A 19,814-nucleotide genomic window follows, 5' to 3' on the forward strand; every position below is an offset into this window, starting at 1 on the left:
AACCTTTTCCAAACAGGATTTATGTTTCGGAATATTTATATTCTGTACAGGCTTCCTTCTTTTCACTTTGTCATTTAGGTTAGTATTGTGTAGTAACTACAATGTTGTTGATCCATCCTCAGTTTTCTCCTATCACAGCCATTACACTCTGTAACTGTTTTAAAGTCACCATTGGCCTCATTGTGAAATCCCTGAGTGGTTTTCTTCCTCTCCGGGCAACTGAGTTAGGGACGATGCCTGTATTTTTGTAGTGTCTGGGTGTATTGATACACCATCCATAGGGTAATTAATAACTTCACCATGCTCAAAGGTAAATTCAATATCTGCTTTTTTCTTTTTTACCCATCTGCCAATAGGTGCCCTTCTTTGCAAGGCATTGGAAAACCTCCCTGTTCTTTGTGGTTGAATCTGTGTTTGAAATTCACTGCTCGACTGAGGGACCTTACAGATGATTCTACTGTATGTGTGGGGTACAGAGATGAGGTAGTCATTCATAAATCATATTACTGCACACAGACTGAGTCCATGCAACGTATGTGACATTTTTGCTCCTGAACTTATTTACAGTGCCTTGCAAAAGTATTCACCCCCTTTGGCGTTTTTCCTATTTTGCTGCATTACAACCTGTAATTTAAATAGATTTTTATTTGGATTTCATGTAATGGACATACACAAAATAGTCCAAATTGGTGAAGTGAAATGAAAAAAAAAACTTGTTTCAATTTTGTATTTATTTTTTAAACAAACTGAAAAGTGGTGCGTGCATATGTATTCACCCCCTTTGCTATGAAGCACCTACATTAGATTTGGTGCAACCAATTACCTTCAGAAGTGACATAATTAATTAAATAAAGTCCACCTGTGTGCAATCTAAGTGTCACATGATCTGTCACATGATCTCAGTATATATACACCTGTTCTGAAAGGCCCCAGAGTCTGCAACACCACTGAGGAAGGGGCACCACCAAGCAAGCGGCACCATGAAGACCAAGGAGCTCTCCAAACAGGTCAGGGACAAAATTGTGGAGAAGAACAGATCAGGGTTGGGATATAAAAAAAGATCAGAAATGTTGAACATCCCACAGAGCACCGTTAAATCCATTATTAAAAAATGGAAAGAATATGGCACCACAACAAACCTGCCAAGAGAGGGCTGCCCACCAAAACTCACGGACCAGGCAAGGAGGGCATTAATCAGAGAGGCAAAAAAGAGACCAAAGATAACCCTGAAGGAGCTGCAAAGCTCCACAGTGGAGATTGGAGTATCTGTCCGTAGGACCACTTTAAGCCGTACACTCCACAGAGCTGGGCTTTACAGAAGAGTGGCCAGAAAAAAGCCATTGCTTTAAGAAAAAATAAGCAAACATGTTTGGTGTTCGCCAAAAGGCATGTGGGAGACTCCCCAAACATATGGAAGAAGGTACTCTGGTCAGATGAGACTAAAATTGAGCTTTCTGGCCATCAAGGAAAACGCTATGACTTGCACAAACCCAACACCTCTCATCACCCCGAGAACACCATCCAAGTTTGGTGGTGGCAGCATCATGCTGTGGGGATGTTTTTCATCGGCAGGGACTGGGACACTCGTCAGAATTGAAGGAATGATGGATGGCGCTAAATACAGGGAAATTCTTGAGGGAAACCTGTTTCAGTCTTCCAGAGATTTGAGACTGGGACGGACGTTCACCTTCCAGCAGGACAATGACCCTAAGCAGACTGCTAAAGCAACACTCGAGTGGTTTAAGGGGAAACATTTAAATGTCTTGGAATGGCCTAGTCAAAGCCCAGACCTCAATCCAATTGAGAATTTGTGGTATGACTTAAAGATTGCTGTACACCAGCAGGAACCCATCCAACTTGAAGGAGCTGGAGCAGTTTTGACTTGAAGAATGGACAAAAATCCCAGTGGCTAGATGTGCCAAGCTCATAGAGACATACCCAAAGAGACTTGCAGCTGTAATCGCAGGCAAAAGGTGGCTCTACAAAGTATTGACTTGGGGGAGTGAATAATTATGCACACTCAAGTTTTCTGTTTTTTTGTCTTATTTCTTGTTTGTTTCACAATAAAAAATATTTTGCATCTTCAAAATTGTAGGCATGCTGTGTAAATCAAATGATACAAACCCCCCAAAAATCTATTTTAATTCCAGGTTTTAAGGCAACAAAATAGGAAAAATGCCAGGGGGGTGAATACTTTCGCAAGGCACTGTAGGCTTGCCATAACAAAGGGGCTGAATACTTATTGACTCAAGACATTTCAGCTTTCATTTTTTTTTGTTGACATTATGGGGTAATGTGTGTATGCCAGTGACAAAACATCTACATTTAATCAATTTTAAATTCAGGCTGTAACACAACAACATGTGTAAAAAGTCAAACGGTGTGAATACTTCTGAAGGCAAGCTGTGTGTGTGTGTGTGTGTGTGTGTGTGTGTGTGTGTGTGTGTGTGTGTGTGTGTGTGTGTGTGTGTGTGTGTGTGTGTGTGTGTGTGTGTGTGTGTGTGTGTGTGTGTGTGTGTGTGTGTGTGTGTGTGTCTTTGCCTCTCAGTATCTCAGTACTGCGGCATCCTTCTCTCTGTGGCCTTTAGCTTTCTACTCTCTGTAGCTAGCGTATCAAGCTAGCGTATCACATTACTTTATGCTGCAGCCCCCTCTTCTCCATCACTGTTTAGTGTTCATTTGGGTCATGTACACAGTACACAGGTGTGTGTATACTGTACATGTGAATACTGTGTTAACACACAGTGGGAAGAGTGTATATTTGTTTATGTACTGTATGTATGTGCAAGTATGAATTTTGTTCAAGCCAAAGATTTTGGATTCATCTTTCGTTAGTCTCTAGTGGGTCTCATGATTCAAGGCTGTGTATGACGTGTGTTCCTGTGTGTGTGTGTGTTTGTGTGTGTTTTGAACTTGAATGCAGCATGGTCAAATCCCCATAAGATCATTAGTGACAATATTTGTAACTATTTCTATTGATACTTTATATTCAAAATCACAAGCATGGATATATTATAGAGATGATGTTATGCCAGAGAATTTAAGGAACTGTATCCCTTGTTATTTTCTGTCTTTACCTCCTCCTCTCTTCTTTCTTCTCTCAGGACCGTAAACTGACTAAAGCGGAGTGTCAGAGGTTTAAGGAGGAGGCAGAGATGTTGAAGGGTCTCCAGCACCCCAACATTGTGCGTTTCTATGACTTCTGGGAGTCACCGGTCAAAGGGAAGAAGTGCATCGTTCTGGTGACAGAGCTCATGACCTCAGGGACACTGAAAACGTGAGACACACACAACCAACAGCATCCCCCCCCTCCCACCTTCCCACACAACAGTGCTGAGCTTAACATTAAACACAAGGTCAGGTATCACCTCCTTCCTAAGCTGTTCTTATGAAATGAAGAAAGAGTAACTTTCCACAAGGGAAAATTCCACTGGTGTCAGTTTTCATGGAATGAAATAGTTCCTCCACATTTTGATTCACAGTTGAATGATAGTTGTTCATTATCAGATGGATTGTAATGGTAGTGGTCTTGATGATGAAAATCATGATGATGATGGTCTGCCCTTCATCCTCCAGGTATCTGAAGCGTTTTAAGGTGATGAAGCCCAAGGTTCTGAGGAGCTGGTGTCGACAGATCCTGAAGGGCCTCCACTTCCTCCACACCAGGACCCCTCCCATCATCCACAGGGACCTGAAGTGTGACAACATCTTCATCACCGGCCCCACCGGTTCCGTCAAGATAGGAGACCTGGGATTAGCTACGCTGAAGAGGGCATCCTTCGCCAAGAGTGTCATCGGTGAGGATGAGGAATCATGCTCTTTCATGCTCTGCTTGGAATGGTAGTAAATACATCACCTGTAAAAGAGTATGGAATCTATACTGTAACTATGCATTTCATGGATTATGACAGTAATTCTGTTGAGACCTGTTCGTGAATTCAATGAGCCTCTTTTGGATGGGTATATGTGAATTAGCTTAGCATGTTTATCATCTTAGCATGAGTGTGTTCCAGTGTGTAAGGAAAAACATTCTGTTTCTTTCTGAAGGAGCCCTGTAACTCTTGTGACCTTTGAAGTTTGCCCTCTTCCCTGACCCCTGTCGCCCCAGGCACCCCAGAGTTCATGGCCCCTGAGATGTATGAGGAGCACTATGATGAGGCGGTGGACGTCTATGCCTTTGGGATGTGTATGTTGGAGATGGCCACCTCAGAATACCCCTACTCCGAGTGCCAGAACGCTGCTCAGATCTACCGCAAAGTCACCGGCGTGAGTCCAGCGAGTCCATCTTCAATCCTATCTATCACCCACACCGTGGGTAGCACCAATGTTTTCTTACTAGCACCAACTCACCCACCCCGTCACTATTGCCAATGTTTACTTACTAGCACTAACAGCAAAGCCATACAGATCTACAGTGAATAGTCCAAAAGGTTACCATGGTGATGTAAGCTGTTAGTACTAACAAACAAACCTACATAAGATCACAGATACAGGCTTCTACAGAGTCACTCAGAAATATCAAAGTAGCACTAATGTTACTATAGAGATGCCAGTATGAATGAAGTGCACAGGAGGCTGGTGAGGTAGGACGGCTCATAATAATGGCTGAATTGTAGTGAATGGAATGGTATCAAACACATGGAAATGACTTAAGGAGACTTAAGGAGAGCATGTCTGTGTCTCAAATGGTATTTTATTCCTTACATAGTGCACTACTTTTGATTGACTTTTCCCTATGCAGTGAAGTACATAGGGAATAGAGTGCTATTTGGAACCCATATTTGGAACATGTGCTCATATGTTTTTCCAGAGGGAGCTTCCTGACCATGTCACTGCACCGCGGGGAATCTGTTCTTAATAGGGTATGACATTTGTCAGCCATCTTACTCCTGTCACAAAGAATGCAGGTCAAACGCTGGGTGTGTTGTTGTTTTTGGGACTACGAGGGTGCTGTGTTTTTGGGACAGCACCCTCGTTGCTGGAGGCTCCGGACTGGAGACCTTCGTTGCTGGAGGCTCCGGACTGGAGGCCGTCGTTGCTGGAGGCTCCGGACTGGAGGCCGTCGTTGCTGGAGGCTCCGGACTGGAGACCTTCGTTGCTGGAGACTCCTGACTGGAGAACGTCGCTGGAGGCTCCGGACTGGAGGACGTCGCTGGAGGCTCCGGACTGGAGGCCTTCGTTGGAGGCTTCGTGCCATGTCTCACCACTGGAGGCTTCTTGCCATGGATCATCACTGGAGGCTTCTTGCCATGGATCATCACTGGAGGCTTCCTGCCATGGATCATCACTGGAGGCTTCGTGCCATGGATCATCACTGGAGGCTTCGTGCCATGGATCATCACTGGAGGCTTCTTGCCATGGATCATCACTGGAGGCTTCTTGCCATGGATCATCACTGGAGGCTTCTTGCCATGGATCATCACTGGAGGCTTCGTGCCATGGATCATCACTAGAGGGAGGAGACGTATGGGTAGTCTGGTAAGTTGAGCTGCCACAGGGCTCACCAGGCTCGGGAGACATACGGGAGGATTAGTTCTAGGCGCAGGCACAGGACTCACCAGGCTGGAGAGACATACAGGAGGCCCCGTCCTAGGCAGAGGTCTCGAGCTAGGAGCCTGCACAACCCGTCCTGGCTGGATGGTTACTTTCGCCCTGCAGATGCGGGGCGAAGGCACAGGACGCACTGGGCTGTGCAGACGCACCGGAAACACAGTGCGCAGAGCCGGCACAGGATATCCTGGGCCGTAGAGACGTCCTGGAGGTCTGGAGAGCAGGGCTGGCACACTCCGTCCTGGCTGGATGCTCACCCTAGCCCGGCAGATGTGGGGAGCTGGGATGTAGCACACCGGGCTAAGAACGCGTACTGGAGACACCGTGCGCTCCACCGCATAACAAGGTGCCTGACCAGTACGACGCCCGCCACGGTAAGCACGGGGAGTTGGCTCAGGTCTCCAACCTGACTCTGCCAAACACAGGTGGAAAAAAGAGCTACCTAAGTATGGTTCCCAATCAGAGACAACGATAGACAGCTGTCCCTGATTGAGAACCATACCCGGCCAAAACATAGAAATAGAAAATCATAGAAACATAGCCCTGACCAAACCAAAATAGAGACATAAAAAGGATCTCTAAGGTCAGGGCGTGACAACCTGATATTCGTGGACCCCACCTCTTTAAGGAATACCTAGGACAGGAGAAAGTAATCCTTCTAACCCCCCCCCCCCCCTTAAAAGAGTTAGATGCACTATTGTAAAGTGGTTGTTCCACTGGATATCATAAGGTGAATGCACCAATTTGTAAGTCGCTCTGGATAAGAGCGTCTGCTAAATGACTTAAATGTAAATGTAAATGAAAAGTAACTGTCGCAACTGGGGATCCAAAAAATAAACAAATGTTCTTCATATTTGTGATCATGAAGATTGTTCTTGTTTTTGTGTCTGAATGTGAATGTGAGTGTCAGTGTGAGAATGTTTGAGATATCATATGATATTCTTCGTACTTGTCACCCTGAAGATAGTTGTTATTTGTGTCTGGCATCTCCAGGGGGTGAAGCCTGCCAGCTATGATAAGATCAGTGACCCAGAGATTAAAGAGATCATCGGGGAGTGTATCTGCCATTGGAGGGAAGAGAGGTAAGTGGACAGAGTCAAGCTCATCTGTAAAGTAAAGAACTGAGCAGATAGAAAGCATTAAATGGTGAAAACCAACACATAAGCACAACACACATACACGACACAGACACATACCAAAATAACAACATACACACACAGACACGGTCGCCCTGTCGCTATCTCCTAGTCAACTTTGCATAAGCATTTCACTGCACCTTTTATACCTACTGTGTACGTGACGAATAAACACACACACAAACAAACAAACACACACACACTGTTTCTGTCCTGAGGTATAATGTTGGTGCCAGTATTTGGGTCTGCTACTGTTCATGTTTTTATGTGTACTGACATTTCACATCAGTGGATCCGACGGATACCATAATCTTTGCACAGCAGCAGTGTTATGTGTGTGTGTGAACGTGTGTGTGTGTGTGTGTGTGTGTGTGTGTGTGTGTGTGTGTGTGTGTGTGTGTGTGTGTGTGTGTGTGTGTGTGTGTGTGTGTGTGTGTGTGTGTGTGTGTGTGTGTGTATACTGTACTGAATGTGGGTTGTCCTCAGGTACACCATAAAGGACCTCTTGAACCATGCCTTCTTTGCGGAGGACACAGGCGTAAGGGTGGAGCTGGCCGAGGAGGATGATGGGAAAAAGAGTTCCATCGCCCTCAAGGTGTGGGTGGAGGACCCTAAGAAGCTGAAGGGGAAGTACAAGGACAGCGGGGCCATTGAGTTCACCTTTGACCTGGAGAAAGAGACCCCAGAGGGTGTGGCCCAGGAGATGGTGAGTTGCCGAGCCATATGTAGAGATTGTATATGACTCTGGTAGGGCTCACGTTATCATGGCTCAGAAACGGTTGGTGTATTTGCAGTGCCAGTTGCAGAGTATGATATGGATATATGATGTAGACTGAGAAACAGAACTATAGACACACTTTATTTGATGAGTCAAAATATATATTTTTTGTTCTATGATAAGGGAAATGTTAATTTTTAATTTTTTTACTTTGATCTAGCCACTTTGGGTGTCCCCTAGAGTGTAGTGTCTGTCACTCTCTGTGCTCTATGGTGACATGCCTCTGGGGGCTGGGGGCTGTTGTGCAATTGGTGATAGTCATGAAATAGTGTTTTTGAGATTCCAGCCAGACAGCACAGAATCACTGAACTACAAATCGCCTTGCTCAAACCGATCCTGGACAGTAACGGACAGTAACAGACTCATCTCCACAACACTGTCCTGATATAATGACCCATTATGTGATCAGTAAATCGTCATTGGTCTCGTGGACGGGCCGGTATGATCCAGTAAGGTATTTATTTAAATCACAACAACCAGTTATTCCGGTTGACCCCGCCTGACCCTGTGTCCCATCTGAGAGCGGTGGGGTGGGGAGGGGCAACCTTCTATCTTTGGGTGACTGTGATACAAAGATAGACCAACAACTGATGTCCCTAAAATGGTGTCGGATCAATTCTAATTCCCACAGTAGTTCATATGCGACCCTGTTTAGTGATAACTTGTCTGTTGTAGATGGAGTCAGGGTTCTTAGTAATAACATATGTCCTGTCTTGTTTTGTCCTATCCTGTTGTGACCTTCCCTGCCCTGTCTGCATTGCCTTACCATGTCCTGTCCTGTCCTCTCTGCATTGACATGTCCTGTCCTTCTATTTCCTGTCCTGTCCTGTCTGCATTGACCTGCCAAGTCATGTCCTGTCCTATCTGCATTGCCCTGCAATATCCTGCCCTGTCCTGTCTGCATTGCCCTGCCATATCCTGCCATGCCCTGTCCAGTCCTGTCCTATTCTGTGTACTGTCCTGTCCTGGTCTATTCTGTGTCCTGTCCTATCCTCTGTAGGTGGACTCTGGGTTCTTCCTGGTTTAGTGATAGCAAAGACAATTTAGTGAAAGACCCTAAACAGTTGAGAAGATGAATGGAGAAATGTGTAACATTTGGAGCATGGGGATTCTTGACCAATCACATTTATGTTGCCATGCTGCGTCACATTGCACTCCCTTTAGTGCTTAGTTTAGTAATAACCTCTCTGTTGTAGGTGGAGTCGGGCTTCTTCCTGGACAGCGATGTGAAGATAGTAGGAAAGTCCATCAAGGACCGAGTGGCTCTCATCAAATGGAGGAGGGATCGGACCGTCTCTGCAGTCGAGACCCAGACCCTGAACCTGCTACAGGTTTGTGCTTTTTATCTTTGTTGATGTTGGTTTTTAATTTGTCCTTTATTTGTCTGTCTAAATCAATGTTATCATATTATTATTAACCAAATGTTTACATTAAACAACCCTGCTGCAGTTACCCAGCATGGGGTTACCACCACAGGGGGCGCCACTGGCCCCAGCAGAGTCTGAGGAGGAAGAGGGTGACCAGCCCCTTACCCTGTTCTGCAGCCTGCCGGCCCCATGTAAGGACCTGCTCTGCAGCCTCTGAACTAATAGCAAAGACAGAGACACAGGAAAACAACAAACAAATAAAGAAACAAACACATAGACGAATGTGCATACAAGGAAACGGACAAACACTTAAAGTAACTGAAACACACACACACATATACATACACTGGTCACCTTCTCTTGAGGCAGGGCCGATCTGTTCAAAGTAATCCGGATGTAAGAATATCTACAGGGTTTATAGAGGATAGGTAATGACATAGAGGGACATGAAGGCAGATCAGTGTGTGTATGAGAGAGAGAGAGAGAGAGAGAGAGAGAGAGAGAGAGAGAGAGAGAGAGAGAGAGAGAGAGAGAGAGAGAGAGAGAGAGAGAGAGAGAGAGAGAGAGAGAGAGAGAGAGAGAGAGAGAGAGAGAGAGAGAGAGAGAGAGAGAGAGAGAGAGAGAGAGAGAGAGAGAGAGAGAGAGAGAGAGAGAGAGAGAGAGAGAGAGAGAGAGAGAGAGAGAGAGAGAGAGAGAGAGAGAGAGAGAGAGAGAGAGAGAGAGAGAGAGAGAGAGAGAGACTGCTGCAGGGTGTGAATAGCACCAGTGACTCAGCTCTGAGTCATCTCCCAGCTTTTGAATTATAATGACGCTTAATCTCTCTGTCCCTCTGTTTCTTTCTTACACTCTAGATCTTTCGCTATCTCTTTCTTTCAAATTCAAATTCAAGCTGCTTCATTGGCATGGAAAACATGGTGTCAATATTGCCAAAGCAACAATGTATACAATATATATTGTAAGAAAAGTAATACAAGTAAGTAACAATAACAAATAATAATATAAAATGGTAATAAATAATAATACAAAAGTAAATACAAAAATAACAACAATAAAGTAGAAATGTAATAAATATTAAAAGCTAAACATGGAAAATGAAACTATAACTAACTTATAACTAAATAACTGTCATCTTCACCATTACATCAGTACTACAACTACCATCATCATTACTACTACTACTACTACTACCACCACCATCATTAAACTGCTATCATTATCATCACCCTACTACCCATACAGTACCACTACTATTTGGAATGATAAACAACAATAATAATAGTAATAACAATAATAGTAATAACAATAATACTACTAATAAGTAAGTTACTATTCACTATGCAGATGTTATTATTCAGTGTCCCTCAGGCTATGGCAGGCGAATACATATTTGGCTGCAAGAGGAGCCATTGCTACTTCGCCCATGATTATTTTTAGTTTTTCCTCTGGGTTTAATAAGTTAAAATTTGGAATAAATGTAGTCATTTCTGTGAATAATTAATCTCTTGGTGAGGAATATTTCTCACAGTAAAGGAGAAAGTGCATATCTGTTGCTACCTCCCCCCCCCCATCTCTCTCTCTCTCTCTCTCTCTCTATCTCTCTCTCTCTCTCTTTCTCTCTTTCTCTCTCTCTCTCTCTTTCTCTGCCTCTCCTCCATTGTCGGAGGCTGGCGTAATGTTTTCTACACACACTGTTCCCTATTATTCTAGACAGTCAGCACAGTGCCCCCTACCAGTCCCTCCCAGAGCCCATATCTACACCCCAGGTCTACAGCCCACCTGTGCAGTCCCAGGCCCAGCTGCACCAGGCGGCCTACCAGCAGCCCACTGCACAGCCTCCGCAGGTGGCCTACTCCCAAGCTATTACCACACAGTTTCATCAGGGGGCCTACCAGCAACATACAGCACAGCTGCACCAGGGGGCCTACCAGTCTCCAACTGTAAGTTCTCTCACACAAAATGCCCCATTGTCTCAAACTCATATTTCAAAACGTATTCTCACTGCAAGTGTCAGACATACCCTTTGTATGTCTCTCTAGCTCCTTGTTTATGTTGTGTTTTGGGTAGTTTCTGTCCTTGTAAAGACAAACTGAACTAAAATATGTTTTCTTTTGCCCGATCGACCTGAGCAGCACTACTTCAGTGAGCCCTTTGCATCTCAGAATGCTCTTCTCTCCCCTGAGAGGGCAGAAGATTGGTTTGCTGGTTGTGGGACCAATGAGAGGACAGTGAGTTGTGGTGGGACCAATCAGTGCACTAGGCGTGGAAGCACCTCCTTGATTGACATGTGCAGGGCCCACTCTCTCCCTAAGCCACTGAGTCGTTCTCACTGCCACCTCTGCCCCAAACAAGACAATACCCTACGTGGGAGCCAAGAAGGGGATAAAATCTCAGAGGAGTGCGCAGCAGCCTCCCTTCCCCCTCCCCCTCAGAATCCTGTCCTGTCCGCTCTACTGTCCCAGAATCATCAGTGTTCCTACCATGACTCAATCAGTCAATCAGTCAATCACCCCCATCCTGCCATTCTGGTTACAAAGCCCATACAATGCCCCTCTGACCTGCCCCTGCCCCACTCCCACTCCCACTCCTGCAGAGCCTGTGCGAGCTTTGACCTTCTACTGAGGACCAGGATGGAGGCCGGGGAGTCTCTAGGCCACCCCCACATGCCCCCCCTCCCTCCCTCTCCCCAGTGCTCACCATTCCACACCCCCTCACCAATCTCCCCCCACCTCCTCTCACTGCTCAATCTCCCTCCAATCACCTCCTCCCTGTCTGCTCCTCCATCTCCCTTCTGGACCACACCCTCACATCTTGCCCCACCTCCTTACCTATTGGTCCGCTCCTCTAGTGGAGGTCTGTCCCTGCTCAACCACTGTCTAAGACACATCGTCAGTCGCAGGAGCAGCTCCCCAACACCGATAGACACCCTGTACTGGCCCAGCCAAAGCTATGGAAAGGCTGGGCTTCGCAGGACCAGCTCCCCTATACCACCAGACACCGGGGCCTACTGGCCCGGCCAAAGCCAGGCCACCTCTCCTGTGCCTGAGCATTCTAATCAAGACCAGGGCTTGGGCTTGGGCCTGAGTTTGGAAAAGGCTCTGCTTCTATCGCCACATGACAGCGAAGGCAGACCAGGTGGTCCAGGTGGCTCAATGGTAGGTCAGGGATACGACAGGCTTGATTGAACTTTGACCATGCCCATCAGTTGCCATAGCAACACCCGACCTAGCTGCAGCAGGGGCATGGGGCTGGTTCTTCTTCCTGCTTTGCTCAGCTTCCTCTGTCCCTCCCATGATGACCAAGCGCAACATTACTTCCCAATCCAAAATCCACCCCTAATAGGATTACAAAGTTCCGGTAACTTCCCAAATTTCCCAGGTCTTCCAGAACTCCTGATCGGAGGATTGCAGATTTCCTGCTTATTCCCTCCTGATTCTGGAAATCTTCCTCTTGCGATTTCTGAAAAACCTGGGTAATTTGGAAAAGTTACTGAAATGTTGCAACACTTCCCCCTAGCCTCAGTTCTAACTGTTTCTGTTCCCTCCTCAGCAGACAGAGAATGTCTTGGATGACTATTTATTCTATGATATGATGGATCACCTGTGTAGATCCCCTTACCACTGCAACAGCCTCTCCCCTTTACCCTGCAGTTTCTAGCAGCAATATCAACCCTGCTCACAATTATCCACTCCTGTGTTGCTCCTGTGAAGGAACATTTCTCAGTTGAAGATGCTGATGATTTTTTTGTGTTGGTCTCAATGTAAATTTTCTTCTCATGATGATTGTTCTATATGATGTGTTCTAGATCATCTTAGCCATGAGCTGAAAGCCAGCCTTTCCCCTGTGTGTTCCAGCCCAGTACAGGATTGACCCAGCCCCAGGCTCAGAATATCTCTGCTCCAGCCATCCCAGGGCCTACAGTACATAAGAGCAGACCAGCTGCAACACAGAGCTTCCCAGCTGCTGCCCATATCCCCACTGGACAGGCACAGGCACAGCTTACTGCTACTGCCCAGCCCAACCAGGAGGTAAGGGTCTGTTCTGAATCCAACACTTGGGTGTGAATGTGTGTTTGTGTATGTGCATGTGTGTGTGTACCTGTGAGTGTGTAGCTATGAGAAGGGATAGTTTGTGGGACTCTCATTGACAAAATCTGTGGGTGGGTATGTGTTTGTGTGTGGGTGGGTGGGTATGTGTTTGTGTGTGTTTGTGTGTGGGTGTGTGTTTGTGTGTGGGTGGGTGGGTGTGTGGGTGTGTGGGTGGGTGTGTGTTTGTGTGTGGGGGTGTGTGTTTGTGTGTGGGTGGGTTTGTGTTTGTGTGTGGGTGGGTGGGTATGTGTTTGTGTGTGTTTGTGTGTGGGTTGGTGGGTGTGTATTTGTGTTTGTGTGTGGGTGTGTGTTTGTGTGTGTGTGGGTGGGTGTTTGTGTGTGGGTGTGTGTGTGTGTTTCTGGGTGTGTGTATGTGCATATGTGTTTGTGGCCAACCACACCTGATGACAGAGTATGTGTGGTACGTGTACCAGTCAGACAGACAAACAGACAGATACGGCTGTTTGCCAACCAGACTTGGTGACAGGACAGGCAGAGTGTTTGAGGCAATAGATTATGTTTGTGGAACAGGACAGATATAGATGTTCAATTAACTTTGTCATGACGTTTACTCACCCTGCCTGTCTGTCTCTCTTTCCCCTCTCCTCTATCCTCTCTCCCCCATTTCTCCCTCTCTCTCTCTCTCGCTCTCTCTCTATCTCTCTCTCTCATACTACAGTTGTCTACCAGTCAGCCTCTACCTGAGCAGTGCTCTGACATCACCACCAGTCTTGTCCAATCAGCTGCCTCCCTGGACAGCAGTGCTCCTCCCCCTCTACAGCAGCCTGCTCAGGCCACACCCCCTCTCCAGCCACTACAGATCAAGACACAGGTGGGTAGTAGATGGTCTCGCTTGACAGACTCATGACGCTCAAGCAACACAGATACAGTTGAAATCGGAAGTTTACATACACTTAGGTTGGAGTCATTAAAACTCGTTTTTCAACCACTCCACAAATTTCTTGTTAACAAACTATAGTTTTGGCAAGTCGGTTTGGACATCTACTTTGTGCATGACACAAGTCATTTTTCCAACAATTGTTTACAGACAGATTATTTCACTTATAATTCACTGTGTCACAATTCCAGTGGGTCAGAAGTTTACATACACTAAGTTGACTGTGCCTTTAAACAGCTTGGAAAATTCCAGAAAATGATGTCATGGCTTTAGAAGCTTCTGATAGGCTAATTGACATAATTTGAGTCAATTGGAGGTGTACCTGTGGATGTATTTCAAGGCCTACCTTAAAACTCAGTGCCTCTTTGCTTGAGATCATGGGAAAATCAAAATAAATCAGCCAAGTCCTCAGAAAAAACCTCCACAAGTCTGGTTCATCCTTGGAAGCAATTTCCAAACGCCTGAAGGTACCACGTTCATCTGAACAAACAATAGTACGCAAGTACATGGGACTACGTAGCCGTCATACCGCTCAGGAAGGAGACGCGTTCTGTCTCCTAGAGATGAACGTACTTTGGTGCAAAAAGTGCAAATCATGTTGTGGGGGTGCTTTTCTGCAGGAGGGACTGGTGCACGTCACAAAATAGATGGCATCATGAGGCAGGAAAATTATGTGGATATATTGAAGCAACATCTCAAGACATCAGTCAGGAAGTTAAAGCTTGGTCGCAAATGGGTCTTCCAAATGGACAATGACCCCAAGCATACTTCCAAAGGTGTGGCAAAATGGCTTAAGGACAACAAAGGTATTGGAGTGGCCATCACAAAGCCCTGACCTCAATCCTATAGAAAATTTGTGGGCAGAACTGAAAAAGTGTGTGCGAGCAAGGAGGCCTACAAACCTGACTCAGTTAGACCAGCTCTGTCAGGAGGAATGGGCCAAAATTCACCCAACTTATTGTGGAAGCTTGTGGAAGGCTACCAGAAACTTTTGACTCAAGTTAAACAATTTAAAGGCAATGCTACCAAATACTAATTGAGTGTATGTAAACTTCTGACCCACTGGGAATGTGATGAAAGAAATGAAAGCTGAAATAAATCATTCTCTCTACAATTTTTCTGACATTTCACATTCTTAAAATAAAGTGGTGATCCTAACTGACTTAAGACAGGGAATTTTTACTAGGATTAAACGTGAAAAATGAGTTTAAATGTATTTGTCTAAGGTGTATGTAAACTTCCGACTTCAACTGTATATCATATAGATTTGATCATAACTGTAAATGCATAATCCATTCGCAAGTAATAAGTAATGAGAGTAACATGTAAGAATTCTGGTCAAAAAGTGCCCTGGAGGACTGACAGCGAGGGAATGTCTTTGTGAGTGCACACGTACTGCAAAGCCAATGAAGAAAAGGAACAGGCTCCACTCCATGGTGAAAATCAAACATCTTGTTTTGTTTGTTTGTTTTTGTTTCAGGTTGATTGTGTTTGTACTTTATATTGTTGTCACTGGGGACACAGAATGTATGGATTGGGCCTTTAATTAATGAATTAAGATCAGGGTTTGTTTCACTACTAATCTAAATTGATGCCTGTGGACAACAGAGAGATTAAAGCTGTGTGTTTATTACGTTTTCATTATGTTTATTTCACTTTTTTTATTCCATAGTTTCCCTCCTTGCCTTACCCTGCCATGGTGGGGACACCAGGCGGATGCGAGTCCGTCCCCTACTCCCCGGCTCCTCTGTGCCCTGTCTACCCCCCCAGGATTGCCCTCCCTGTACCTGGTCCCCCCAGCCCCTGTTACTCTACTGTGCCCTCCCTAACCACCGTTGGCATCTCCCAGACCCCAGTGTCCCTGGCCCAACCACCCCAGCAGACGTTAGGCATTGCAGTACCCGTCCCCCTGCTTACCATGACCTTGCCCCCTAGGATGCCCCGACAGCAGCCCTGGCATCAGTAGGTCTATCCTGCCACCCCTCAGCAAGACCTCCCCCCTCTCCTACCCTCTTACCACCTGCCCCTCTCCGATGTAAACCCTACCGCTCCCCTTGCCCACCTCCCTGAGAAACACGTGGCAGAGCAACCTCTCGATGTGAATATTATAATTAGTGCTCACTGTAGGGTTGTAAAAATCTGGTAATTTCCCCCAAATTACCTAGTTTTCCTGAAATCCAGTTTGGAAGATTCCCGGAATTAGGTGAGAAGGAGTAAGGACATTCAGAATCGTCTAACCAGGGTTTCTGGTAATCTGTGGAAAGGTACAGGAATTTACAACTGTATCTTACTATGATGCCTGAAACACAGCAAACCTCCCAAATGCATTACGTAAACTGGGTTTACTAAACCTTCCAAATATGTTGGCTTTACATTTTTACTTTATGTTGGGATGTGGACAGTAAGACATGGACAGTAGCACAGTTCAGAACACACATTTGGATGAACTAGTAGGTTGTACCATAGAAATAGAATTGGAACATCTAACCCTGGCAATTTGACTGGCAATCTCAAGGGAACTCATGCAATGGAATGTTTTTTTGTAATGTCAGTTGAGTTGATTCAACAAATCACAGCAAAGATTTATGGGTAGACTTCCTGCTTTTACTTCCTGCTTTTAATTCCTGCTTCGCTCCTATGGGTATGCTCCCGATGGCCGCCAGTCCACCCATTATGCCATCATTGACTTGAATGGGGAAGCCCGTTCCATTCCTTCTATTTCCAACTAGCACTCACAGTCTCATATCTGAATTAGACGTTCATCAATATTTCTCAAATGTCAAATTTCGAATTTGTTGCAACGTCAAATTTTGAAGTGTTTAAGGTTAAGTTTAGGCATTAACTCCGAAATCTTAAGGTTAGGCATACCTCTAATGGTTAAGGTAAGGTTTAAGGTTTGGGATAGGCTTAAAACAAAAATCTTAAAACTACTTTCTATCGCTGGATTCAAACTTGCAACCTTTGGAATCAGAGGCAGATGCATATGCCTATCCACCATCCCTTTCCACAACACCCTAGCAAAACCCTAGCGCTTACTGTTGCCTCTAGTGGCCGGTTCCGAAAACTGACTTGTATCACAGGTGACCTGGCTGTCTATTTCTATGGGTTGTACAGTGTTAGCAGCAGTGGTAAAAAAGGTTCTGTAATAGGTTCTGTAATACCTAAGTTATTCCTCCCTCCAGATCCAGACTGGTACCCCTCAGGACCCCCAGGGAGAGGCTCCGGTGTCAGCACTGGCCCCGCTCCACCCCGTCCAGCCTGCCGTCCTGTCCCCTCCTTGGAAGGGGAATGTGGTTGACCCCGACCCTGCTGCTGCAGCCGGGTCTGATCAGACACTCCCTGAGAGCCCAGCCCCGGCCCCACCCCTGGCTCCGGCCTCGGCTCTGGCTGTAGCCTTGCAGCAGGCTGGCACCCAGAAAGGTGCCAGCCTGCCCACGACTCAGCAGAACCTGGACACTGCGTCCATATCTACCGTTTCCCAACCTGAGGCACGTCAAGAGGTAGGTAGCTACACAGACAGTTCCCTACAGTACCCTACAGTTCCCTACCCTACAGTTCCCTACAGTACCCTACAGTACCCTACAGTCCCCTACAGTTCCCTACCGTACAGTACCCTACAGTTCCCTACAGTACCCGACAGTACCCTACAGTATCCTACAGTTCCCTTCAGTTCTCTACAGTTCCCTAACCTACAGTTCCCTACAGTTACCTACAGTACCCTACAGTACCCTACAGTCCCCTACAGTTCCCTTCCCTACAGTACCCAACAGTTACCTACAGTACCCTACAGTCCCCTACAGTTCCCTACCCTACAGTTCCCTACAGTTCCCTTCAGTTCTCTACAGTTCCCTACCCTACAGTTCCCTACCCTACAGTCCCCTACAGTTCCCTTCAGTTCTCTACAGTTCCCTACCCTACAGTACCCTACAGTTCTCTACAGTATCCTACAGTTCTCTACAGTTCCCTACGCTACAGTTACCTACAGTTACGTACAGTACCCTACAGTCCCCTACAGTTCCCTACCCTACAGTTCCCTACAGTTCCCTACCCTACAGTCCCCTACAGTTCCCTACCCTACAGTTCCCTACAGTTCCCTACCCTACAGTCCCCTACAGTTCCCTTCAGTTCTCTACAGTTCACTACCCTACAGTTCCCTACAGCACCCTACAGGTCCCTACCCTACAGTCCCCTACAGTCCCCTACCCTACAGTTCCCTACAGTTCCCTACTGTTCCCTACAGTACCCTACAGTCCCCTACCCTACAGTTCCCTACAGTACCCTACAGTTACCTACAGTACCCTACAGTTCCCTTCAGTTCTCTACAGTTCCCTACCCTACAGTTCCCTACCCTACAGTCCCCTACCCTACAGTTCCCTACAGTTCCCTACAGTTCTCTACAGTTCCCTACCCTACAGTACGCTACAGTTCCCTACAGTACCCAACAGTTACCTACAGTACCCTACAGTCCCCTACAGTTCCCTACAGTACCCTACCCTACAGTTCCCTACAGTACCCTACAGTTCCCTTCAGTTCTCTACAGTTCCCTACAGTACCCAACAGTTACCTACAGTACCCTACAGTCCCCTACAGTTCCCTACAGTACCCTACCCTACAGTACCCTACAGTTACCTACAGTACCCTACAGTTCCCTTCAGTTCTCTACAGTTCCCTACCCTACAGTTACCTACAGTACCCTACAGTTACCTTCCCTACAGTACCCAACAGTTACCTACAGTATCCTTCAGTCCTCTACAGTTCCCTACCCTACAGTACCCTACAGTTCCCTACAGTACCCTACAGTACCCTACAGTTCCCTACAGTACCCTACAGTACCCTACAGTTCCCTACAGTACCCTACAGTTCCCTTCAGTTCTCTACAGTTCCCTACGCTACAGTTCCCTACAGTTACGTACAGTACCCTACAGTCCCCTACAGTTCCCTACCCAACAGTTCCCTACAGTACCCAACAGTTACCTACAGTACCCTACATTCCCCTACAGTTCCCTACAGTACCCTACCCTACAGTACCCTACAGTTCCCTACAGTACCCTACAGTTCCCTTCAGTTCTCTACAGTTCCCTACCCTACAGTTACCTACAGTACCCTACAGTTCCCTTCAGTTCTCTACAGTTCCCTACCCTACAGTTACCTACAGTACCCTACAGTCGCCTACAGTTACCTTCCCTACAGTACCCAACAGTTACCTACAGTATCCTTCAGTCCTCTACAGTTCCCTACCCTACAGTTCCCTACAGTACCCTACTGTTCCCTACAGTCCCCTACAGATCCCTACCCTACAGTTCCCTACCCTACAGTACCCTACAGTTCCCTACAGTACCGTACAGTTCCCTTCAGTTCTCTACAGTTCCCTACCCTACAGTTCCCTTCAGTTCTCTACAGTTCCCTACCCTACAGTTCCCTTCAGTTCTCTACAGTTCCCTACGCTACAGTTACGTACAGTACCCTACAGTCCCCTACAGTTCCCTACCCTACAGTTCCTTACCCTACAGTCCCCTACAGTTCCCTACAGTTCCCTACAGTTTCCTACCCTACAGTCCCCTACAGTTCCCTACCCTACAGTTCCCTACAGTTCCCTACCCTACAGTCCCCTACAGTTCCCTTCAGTTCTCTACAGTTCACTACCCTACAGTTCCCTACAGTACCCTACAGGTCCCTACCCTATAGTCCCCTACAGTTCCCTACAGTTCCCTACAGTTCCCTACCCTACAGTTCCCTACAGTTCCCTACTGTTCCCTACAGTACCCTACCACCCTGCATACCACTGTTGGCTTGCTTCTGAAGCTAAGCAGGGTCGGTCCTGGTCAGTCCCTGGATGGGAGACCAGATGCTGCTGGAAGTGGTGTTGGAGGGCCAGTAGGAGGCACTCTTTCCTCTGGTCTAAAAAATATCCCAATGCCCCAGGGCAGTGATTGGGGACACTGCCCTGTGTAGGGTGCCGTCTTTCGGATGGGACGTTAAACGGGTGTCCTGACTCTCTGA

The 19,814-nt window shown here is 46.5% G+C and overlaps 1 protein-coding gene across 3 annotated transcripts in view; it reads left to right on the plus strand.

Moving 5' to 3' along the window:
• LOC139536154 (serine/threonine-protein kinase WNK2-like) overlaps nt 1–19,814 on the plus strand; it is a 77,334-nt gene that overhangs the window by 27,501 nt on the left and 30,019 nt on the right. For all 3 annotated transcript variants that reach the window (XR_011667264.1, XR_011667265.1, XM_071336392.1), the window contains exons 2-12: nt 3,105–3,277; nt 3,577–3,797; nt 4,109–4,266; nt 6,544–6,632; nt 7,173–7,392; nt 8,661–8,795; nt 8,914–9,022; nt 10,539–10,768; nt 12,683–12,856; nt 13,596–13,748; nt 16,997–17,314. Coding sequence is in view for 1 of the 3 variants with exons in the window: in XM_071336392.1 (XP_071192493.1) it covers nt 3,105–3,277; nt 3,577–3,797; nt 4,109–4,266; nt 6,544–6,632; nt 7,173–7,392; nt 8,661–8,795; nt 8,914–9,022; nt 10,539–10,768; nt 12,683–12,856; nt 13,596–13,748; nt 16,997–17,314 (1,980 nt within the window). In the remaining 2 variants the exon portion in view is untranslated. The remainder of the gene's footprint in view (nt 1–3,104; nt 3,278–3,576; nt 3,798–4,108; nt 4,267–6,543; nt 6,633–7,172; nt 7,393–8,660; nt 8,796–8,913; nt 9,023–10,538; nt 10,769–12,682; nt 12,857–13,595; nt 13,749–16,996; nt 17,315–19,814) is intronic.

This window comes from Salvelinus alpinus, chromosome 12 (assembly GCF_045679555.1).
Source record: "Salvelinus alpinus chromosome 12, SLU_Salpinus.1, whole genome shotgun sequence".
Lineage (NCBI taxonomy): Eukaryota > Metazoa > Chordata > Actinopteri > Salmoniformes > Salmonidae > Salvelinus > Salvelinus alpinus.